Genomic DNA, 10,136 nt, shown 5'->3' with positions numbered 1-10,136 from the left:
TGCCAGGACGGCATATCCCCGACGGTTTCTGGGTCGTGTGGGAAGGACCCCCCTATCGCCCACACTCACTTGGCGACGGTTCCGAATGCCGTCGCGGAAAGGGGTTAAAAACCGTTTGTTTAGGACCGACGCGTACCAGTGTTAGCTCTACTGTACTGCATCACCCCTCCTCTTCGGGGAAAATCCCGACACAGTTTACAATAGCACCCCCCAGCAGAGCTCTAGAACAGGCCCCCATATTGGATCACCTCGGAACAGAAGCTTGAGGCAGCGGAAAGATTCTTCTAGAAATACCTCGGAGGATTTCTCTATTTATATGAATTTATGGCCTTGGAATGGACGAAAGGCGGTAAGTATGAGGCCCACACAGCCAGGGGTGCGACCTAGGGTCTGGTAGTGCTAGGTGGTTGGGTGGGACCTCTTGCCTTCTCTCGTTTGCCCTCTGATACTTCCTAAAACCTTGGTGGCCCAAAAAATCATATCAAATCGGCAAGGTATTTTAACCTCCGTAGATACGTTTTCTTTGTAAAGTCAAAAACATGCAGAAAACAACGATTATCACTTGGCACTAGATTAATAGGTTAGTCCAGAAAAATAATATATAATGCTATAAAATATACAAAAGTGATATTATAATAGCATAAAACAATAAAAAAATTATAGATATGTTTGAGACATCCCTGACAGCAAAAAGAAGATGAGAAATACCCGCACTTTTTCTACAAATCATGAATTCTTAAAGAGCCCCTCTGGATATGCTATCATTCAGAAATACCTGGACTTTATCTATAAATCTTGAAGTCTTGAAGAGCCCCTCTGGATATGCTATCATTTAGCAAAACAACCAAAGTGTTAGTCGCAAAGAGAAACAAGTGTGGTGAGAGAGGATCACCTTGAAGAATACCACAAGTAGGCACAATGAGTCCAATGATTGACCAAGTCAGCATAAAAAAATTTGTTTGTGGTCACACATTCCATAACTCAGTTAATCCATTTCGAAGAGAAACCCAAAGCAATCAATCCATCAAAAAATATGCCACTCTGTTATGTATGTTATGCCATAGCCAAGTCAAGCTTGTACGCACAATAATTTGTACGCTCATGCTGAGACGACTGAAGAGTATACAAACATTAGGGGCAATGAGTGTATTAGTAGAGGCAATGAGTGCATTATTAGAGATCATTCTTCTAAAGATGAAAGCACTTTAGGTGGGAGAGATCAATCCATCAAGAAAATGCCACAGTCTGTTTACGAGACACTTTGAAATAATCTTGTATAAGATGTTATAGAGGTAGATTGGCCAAAAAATTAATCTTATGCTTGACTTCATTTTTCTTCTTGGGAATAAGGACAATCATAGTGTCATTGACTCCATTTGGCATCCTTCTAGACTCAAATTAATATTTTACTACAACAATTATATCAGTACATAGCAATTCCCAATTTCTTTGAAAAAAACCTTACCAAAAAACGGCCCTGATTTCAACGTTACACTTATACTATGTGAGTGCTCATAAATGGAAACTGGTTATGCTATTAACCAAGTATGCTCAATTCGTTTCTTCTCGTTGTTTGTTGATCAATATAACATATTTAGTTATGAATTAAACACACAAAACAAAAATATAATTTTCCTCTTTTTGAACAAAGTCACGTCAACTTTGATTATATGATACATACTAAAATCAAGTTAAAATAAACTTATAAAAACCTAATCAAATTAGATATCAATATAGTATTTGTTGATGTATCACATCACAACCATATTTACCTAGAAACCGTATTATTGAACTGAATTAACTAGTGAAAACACACTAATCAAACCCACCATCACCCTTATAATTATTAGGAAGAAAACACCAATTGTTCTTTTATATAATAGAAATCATAAATTGGATGTTCAAACTAGTTCTCCCTCCCTTCAAGAGTATAAGATGTTTTTTTAATATAAACTACATACAAATTAAGACGAGTGAACAAATACACTAAAACATGGGACGTGGAGTATCTGCTCAAATCAAATGCACCCTGGTGAACAGTAACATTGAAAAAAATAGTAAAAGAATTAAAAAATTCTTATTTTTTGATAAACTTTGACAAATATTTTGTATGCTTGCAAAATTTCAGCAAAGTGTATTTTTTGCCACTTCCAAGAATGTTATTTCGTGCTGAAATTTGTTAAACGTATAAAACATTTGTCAAAGTTTATAAAAAAATTAGAATTTTTTGTTTTTTGTATCTTTTACCGTTCATCATGGTGCATTGGAGCTCAGGGTCAGAATAGGACTTTGGTAAAACATGTCTATAACTCAATATACATCGATTTAGAAAAAAAGGATTAACCTATATTTATGGACGGAGGGAACAGTACTTTTCTAGGTCAAGCGGGGTTTTATTATGTGTATAAATCGACTGAGACATAGGATAATCCGAGGAATTACGCCTTTCCAAGAAATAAATATATGGGGGGGAAGGGGTTTATTCGCGTGGTCGCTCTGCAGTCTCTACTTCTCACACCACTCTCCCCTTCTCGCGCGACCCCCTTAGATCTCGCCCACGTCGCCGCCGTCCACATCGCCGCCGCAGAAAGGTCCGCCGCGCCTCGCTGCTGCGGAGGTACAAATTTCCTCCCCCTCCCCTACGCCTCATGTTCTTTCCTCCCCCCTACTACCCCCCGTCTCCCTTCCCCACCCTTCTCCTACCTATCCACTCTTCTGCCCTGCGGCCACACCTCGTCGCCGGTTTAAGATCCGGCAGCCGCCCCCCTTCCGCCCGGAGGAACTTCGGCGGGAGAGCAGGTATATCTCCCGTGCCCCCCTCATCGTCCGCTTTCCTCTCCTACTCCTCCCGTCTCCCACGCACTCTTACACCCTGCATCTCCCTCTCCTCCCCGTCGCGGAAGCTCGTCCTCCAAGTCCTCCTCCCCTCCCCGGCTCGTGCAACCGCATCTCCCTCTCCTCCCCGTCGCGGAAGCTCCTCCTCCAACTCCAACTCCTCCTCCCGTCCCCTCTCGCCTGCTGCAGGCCAGGATCGATCTTGCCGGTTTGATAGAAATTGCAGTCCTGTCATACCGACCGTCACCCATGCCTTGGCCCCGGGTTTTATCTTTAGTCTTGGATTTAGGAATTGCCGACTAACTCTCTCGGATTTTGACTGGTAGTATGATGTTTTGTATGGTTTGGTTCGATGAAGCTCGCGCCTTTTATACGTTGCTGGTGATACAGGGTTGCTCACTGGATTTTATTTTATTTTGCATATTTTGTTAATCTTGGCCCGATGTGTATGAAGATCTCTGTCTTTTCTCCAAAAAAAGAAACAAGCTTGGCGCTTCATAGTTCATACAGATTATGCAAAACTGCAAACATACACTTATGTTATGTGTAGATGGCTGTGCTGATTTAATTTTATGTGGCTGTTTTATGTATAGCTGTATAAGCATCTCGTGTTGTTATGCGTGGAATGTTAAGTATTTAAGTTCACTACAGGATGAGAAGTCACTGTCTCCACTTCAACATATGCTTAGCACCTTCTGTCCAGAATGATGGTAGTTCTACTAGTACTATACTTTCATAAACATTTCTAGTGTTAGAGCCTCCGGATCGAAGTGGATACCCGTGATCATGATGGCTAGAGGGCTGACTAGCCATCAGCAAGGGGGAACGGTATCCAGTGTACGAGCAGAGGAGAGAGCAAAGAAGGGTTCCCACTAGTGTGTTGAATTCGCCATTCTCCTTTCCTGCCCCCTCTTTTTCTCTCATTTATAAGACTTTGTTTCCTGTTGAGAAATGAAAAGACATATATTACTTTATGGATAGCTTGCATCAATCGATGCAGCTAGGGGCCCTTGTATATGCGACTTAAGGGTTTAATGCCCTCAACAGATACAACGCTGATTCGACTCAAACTCTCTGGCAGAACATGACTGCTGCAGGTTCTATTGAACCGACTTCAGTTTAACAATAGAAGACCCTTTCATAATTAAAAATAAGTCTTTATTTCTTTTTAGCCCATTCCAACTCAGGCGCGGGTGTTGTGGGCTTCCTCCTCTGCTAAGGAATTCCCCACATAGTATCTGGTGAAAACAATCGCTTTGGTCTAAACTAGAAAACAAATTTGGTCTCATCACCATATACATAAATTTGTCTTGTCAAACTCCATCGTCTGTCATCGTCTGTCTTTGGCAAACAAGAAATCAAAATGCTTTAGGTTTAACTTCATTTATTATCATTATGTCTGTGATGCATTGTTTTGCTAATTTGTGCATTTCTTATCTGTGGTAACAAAGATAAACATTGAGTGTAATGGTGAGAACACCAGACAACAGCCCTTCGTGCTGGATACTCCTGCAATGTTTATCAAGTTGGACAGATAGAAGGCAAGTGGATTTGGGAGGCATTACTGTATTTCTTAATGTGTTAGCAACGATGGTAGACAATAAACTTGTGGCACCCCGTTCTTCAAGGGCGCGCTGAAAACTTGAGATGGAGACCCTGCTCGCGTATGTCAGCGGGCCCACACAAAGTCACTTGAAAACAGCAAAAGGACCAAAATGTGTTGCAAGGAAGGAAATGAAGTTCTCTTTATTTCAGAATACTGAATTCTTTGGTTGGAGGGGTGGAGGAAGTTACAATTTTGCCCTAGGCCATTTGCTGTCCTACCCTTATATGCACTTGCCACTGAGAGCAATTTGATCCTTTCCTCCAGGAATATATTGGGTATATTATGTGGGCCCTGCTTGGCATACCTCTTGTCGATTCAAGGTGCGAGCTGGTGGGGCAGTGCCGGGGACAGGAGAGGATGAGCGCACATGGCCGGCGGCGTAGTATTTTTCAGGGATGGGAGAGAAGCCAGCGAATGGATCGGCAATACCCTAGTTGGGTTTTGGGTCTGCACATACCCAATTAGCCCCTAAGCACTAATTAATTATCTTAAAGAGAGGATAAATCTATTGCTTTATATGGATGGACGAAAATACCCTTTTGAAATTTCTCTAGGGGTGTGTGCCGAAGCATATCAAAATCTAAGTTTCTCCATTTGTATCTAAAAGGAAGTTCTCTGTAAAGGAGTCAAACAAACCATGATTCATCAGTAAAGAGCAAGTCTTCCTCTTCGGTTCCTTGACCCTGTAATGAGTTTGGACTTCGGATGTGCTCACTGCCCATGAACCCCCCCCCCCCCCCCCCCCCCCCTGATGCGAGTCACTCCTTGGTGCAAAGTTTGAGTTTCTTGTTGGTGTGAAGTTCGAGCTTCCCATCGGCGCAGAGTTCATGTTTCCTGTTGGTGTGAAGCACGGATATAAGGCTTGGAGATTTTCCGCTAAGTCTACAAAAGCATCGGATCCGGGTAGTGTGGTGACCACTTCCCAACACTTGCTTTATTGGGACAAATTTCCATCCCTCATATATATAGGAGCCTAACAATACTATAACTTTGTCGTATTTATCTTTAAGACTATCATATTCCTTACTGAATCTGTTGCTAGAACATGATAAGTTTTCTGATTATTTGATCTGTTGCTCATGGAATATCTTAATTTTCCAACTTAAATGTTGGCCATAATTCAATACTGCAAGTATGCGTCTATAATATTGCCGTAGAATATAGAAGTTGCAATTAAATGCGCTGCTTAACTTATTGGCTATCTGTCTTTGCATTGTTGCAGTTCCCTTGCATCCCGGGTTTTAAAGTTATGGCGAGATTTCCAAGAGCCCGAAACCTCCCAGCTCGTCGAGGTAGGTCATCTTCATCTGATGCGCGTTCCAGCTGTTGGAAGACAAAAGAAGCAGACGAACAGAGTGATTTGCCATTGGCCTGTGAGAAAAGAGAATGGAAAGGTGCAACTTGCCCAGTTTGCTTGGAGCATCCACATGATGCCGTCCTCCTCCTCTGTACTTCTCACCACAAGGGTTGCCGGCCTTATATGTGTGGCACCAACTACCATCACTCTAACTGTCTTGAACACTTCAAAGAAGCTTATGCGAAAGAGAAATTGGCCCTTGGTGATTCTGCCGAGTCCGCGCTGAACCTTCCATTTTCTCCAAACACAGAACCAGCAAACAAGCATCCATCTACAATGGAACTCGCATGCCCTCTGTGCCGTGGGGATGTTAAAGGATGGACTGTTGTTGAACCTGCTCGTCAGTATCTCAACCGCAAGAAGAGAGCATGTGTGCATGATGCCTGCTCGTTCGTTGGTTCATACAGAGAACTTTGCAAGCATGTGAACTCCAAACACCCTTCAGCAAAACCTCGTGAGGTTGATCCTGCACTTGCAAGTGAGTGGAAAAAGTTTGAATGTGAAAGAGAGCGCCAGGATGCAATCAGTACTATCAGGGCTTCGAACCCAGGAGCTGTGATTATGGGGGATTATGTACTTGAATTGAACGGTGGCAGCAACAACAGTATGTTCGCTGATGGAGATGAATTTGACTTGGAGGAGAGACTCAACTTCTTCACTTCCATGGATCGCACCCTGAACGAGAGGATCGACTTCTATGAATCTTCAGAAGGTAGTTTGGATGAGAGCATTGACTTCCTGGCATCTTTATTTGGCCGTGGCAGGCGGATCGCAAGTGGAGACTCACACAGCAGGGCTTACAGAAGGCACAGGGAGAGGCCTAGGCGTAACCACCTGGGCATATCAGTTGATTCTTCTGATATCCAGCAAGGTCCAGTTAACACTCAAAGGGGGCAGCGAGTTGCTGCTGTTCGAGGGAGAGCCCCACGGCGGCACCATCCTATGGTGACTCACGTGAGATCAACACGTGGGAGCTGAGGGTTTTAAACTGCCATGGGGGCCTGTTCATTCTATCCATGCGCGAGTTAGGCAAAAATAATGCAGCTGTGATGGGTGATCCCTGGTTCTCCGAGGTCCATCAGGTTCTTCCCTTTTCGCTTTGTTTCGTCGCTGAGACGGCAGCAACAGAGAACGCAGGTTGGACTGGGATCTCTCTGTTGGGCGATGCTCATGCCTGTAGTATATGCTCTGCTGCATACCATTGGGGGCCAAAGCAGTGCTGTTTTTCCTGTGCTGCCTTGCATGGATTTTGATGTGAATGCCCCTTGCCTTTATTTTATTTTCTTGATCATTTGTAAAACTATGGACGGGTTGTTATCTAGTGATTGCTACATGTGTCATTTGTATCGCTGCGACGAACTGGATTGTGCAGTTGATTTGATCCGCGAGCTTGTTATTCATGCGTGGATCTTCTTTATGGTTTTTTTTTTTGCGCATAGATCTTCTTTATGGTTCTATCGTATTAGCTATTGCTGTGGCTTATTATCAGCCAGTCATTGGTATGTAATATTGTAGGCTGCTTTGGTACAATAGATATGTTTACCTGGATTGTTGAAATAATTTCATTACCATGTGCTTCTTTGGACACTAATTTGACTCCCTACATCCTCAGTTGCCGAGTCCATAAATTTGGCCTGTCTATTCTTGGCAGAAATAGGTATTTTGGACGATGCGGAGCGGGATAGTGTGCATTGGAGTTGGAGTTGCTCTTATCGCGTGTAAATCTCTGCTATTAACTGATACGTACTTGCGTATTCATACCTGACATATAGCATGGTTGATTAGTGATTATATACAGCTAACACATGGTTATACATTCTTGTCATGTCATCCAGAGTCATTATTGGCAAACACTCATACTATGGATTGGCTATAAGATTGGATATTAGGATGGCCGTACTTTCAATCATCTTTATCCCTTTCTTCATTGCATTTACTCTGTTTGCTTTGGAGGTTTGTTCTTGTATGAGAACCAGCTCCTTCCATTTTTTTTCTTGTCTCTCTTTTTTTTTGCGAAAAAAACTTCCAATCTATTCATCTTCAATCATGGCAGTACAACGAACACCAGAAATAAAAATTACATCCAGATCCGTAGACCACCTAGCGATGACTACAAGCACCGAAGCGAGCCGAAGGCGCGCCGCCGTCATCGCCCCTCCATCGCCGGAGCCGGGCACAACTTATTGTAGTAGACAGTCGGGAAGTCGTCGTGCTAAGGCCCCATAGGACCAGCACCCCAGAACAGCAACCGCCGGCGATGAAAAATAATGTAGATCGGAAGGATCCAAACCGAAGACACATGAACGTAGACGAACAACGACGAGATCCGAGCAAATCCACCAAAGATAGATCTGCCGAAGACACACCTCCACACGCCCACCAACGATGCTAGACGCACCGCCGGAACGGGGGCTAGGCGGGGAGACCTTTATTCCATCTTCAGAGAGCAGCCGCCGTCTTGCCTTCCTGAGTAGGACACAAACCCTAACAAGATTGAAGAAAACGACTAAAAACGGAGCCCTCCCGCCAGCCCTTGCCAGGATCCACCGCGCTCCATGTCCCTAGGGTCACCGGAGATGAGGCGGACCTGCGCCGGCGCCGGCGAGAGGCACGAACCCTAACTTTCTTTCTTGGAGGAGGAGGGATTAGGGGGTGATTGTGTCTCTCTCCTTGACACAAGTGTCATGTAAGTAGGATATACACCTTAATTATATGTTTTTTGAGGGACACCCTTAATTATACTTGCTATCACATGATTTCATTGAACTGGCCAAATTCTCATCAAATAAATTTGCACACCTAGTTTGAAATCTGAACCCCTCACAAAAAAGGAACTTTTTTTTGAGGAACCGCCAGGAGCGCTGCCTTTTCATTAAGAAGGGAACATTTTGTATTAGACGTCCGAGTCCATCACAAGCAAAGCATGATTGATTATATAATCACATGATTGATTATATAGTGCTCGATATGGTGCTCGGGTAGCCTCACCATGTTGCCTCGAAGACGGGCGGCTCTGTTGCCTCGTCTTCATGCTCGACCAGGCTCGTGACCCTATCGATGACCCCGTAAGCTGCCTCGCCACCGCGCTGTGGCAACCTCACTTGGCGGCCAGGTCGACGACCACCTATGCCGCCTCGCACCCGGGTTGACTGCGCCATGTCGCTATGTCGTGGATGCTTCCATAGCATAGTGATACGTCCATTTTGCATCATGCTTTTATATCGATATTTATTGCATTATGGGCTGTTATTACACATTATGTCACAATACTTGCGCCTATTCTCTCTTATTTTACAAGGTTTACATAAGGAGGGAGAATGCCGGCAGCTGGAATTCTTGGCTGAAAAAGGAGCAAATATTAGAGACCTATTCTGCACAACTCCAAAAGTCCTGAAACTCCACGAAAGTTATTTTTGGAAATAATAAAAAATATTGAGCGGAAGAAGTATGTCAGGGGGCCCCACCTGGCCACGAGGGTGGGGGGCGTGCCCTACCCCCCTGGGCGCGCCCCTTCCTCGTGGGCCCCCTGTTGGCCCTCCGGTGGCCATCTTCTGCTATATGAAGTCTTTCGCCCGAAGAAAAATCATAAGCAAGCTTTCGGGACGAGACTCCGCCGCCACGAGGCGGAACCTTGGCGGAACCAATCTAGGGCTCCGGCAGAGCTGTTCTGCCGGGGACACTTCCCTCCGGGAGGGGGAAATCATCGCCATCGTCATCACCAACGCTCCTCTCATCGGGAGAGGGCACTCTCCATCAACATCTTCACCAGCACCATCTCCTCTCAACCCTAGTTCATCTCTTGTATCCAATTCTTGTCTCCAAGTCTGGGATTGGTACCTGTAGGTTGCTAGTAGTGTTGATTACTCCTTGTAGTTGATGCTAGTTGGTTTATTTGGTGGAAGATCATATGTTCAGATCCTATATGCATATTAATACCCCTCTGATTATGAACATGAATATGCTTTGTGAGTAGTTACGTTTGTTCCTGAGGACATGGGAGAAGTCTTGCTATTAGTAGTCATGTGAATTTGGTATTCATTCGATATTTTGATGAGATGTATGTTGTCTATCCTCTAGTGGTGTTATGTGAACGTCGACTACATAACACTTCACCATTGTTTGGGCCTAGAGGAAGGCATTGGGAAGTAATAAGTAGATGATGGGTTGCTAGAGTGACAGAAGCTTAAACCCTAGTTTATGCGTTGCTTCGTAAGGGGCTGATTTGGATCCATATGTTTCATGCTATGGTTAGGTTTACCTTAATACTTTTGTTGTAGTTGCGGATGCTTGCAATAGAGGTTAATCATAAGTGGGATGCTTGTCCAACTAAGGACAGCA

General features: G+C 44.1%; 1 protein-coding gene across 2 annotated transcripts; it reads left to right on the top strand.

Annotated features, from left to right (window-relative positions):
- The first annotated feature begins 2,464 nt into the window (after nt 1-2,464).
- LOC123077609 (uncharacterized) lies at nt 2,465-7,215 on the top strand. Of its 2 annotated transcripts, none has more exons than XM_044499900.1 (2): nt 2,465-2,617; nt 5,664-7,215. In XM_044499900.1, exon 2 carries the CDS (start codon nt 5,691-5,693, stop codon nt 6,774-6,776), a length of 1,086 nt encoding a protein of 361 aa, XP_044355835.1. In that variant the 5' UTR covers nt 2,465-2,617; nt 5,664-5,690; the 3' UTR covers nt 6,777-7,215. The 2 variants fall into 2 exon arrangements, with proteins under 2 accessions (XP_044355835.1, XP_044355836.1); XM_044499901.1 differs by having other exon boundaries at nt 2,563-2,799.
- Nucleotides 7,216-10,136: the final 2,921 nt, after the last annotated feature.

The sequence above is a fragment of the Triticum aestivum genome, chromosome 3D, assembly GCF_018294505.1.
Source record: "Triticum aestivum cultivar Chinese Spring chromosome 3D, IWGSC CS RefSeq v2.1, whole genome shotgun sequence".
NCBI lineage: Eukaryota > Viridiplantae > Streptophyta > Magnoliopsida > Poales > Poaceae > Triticum > Triticum aestivum.
This window is presented reverse-complemented; position numbering and strand designations above follow the sequence as displayed.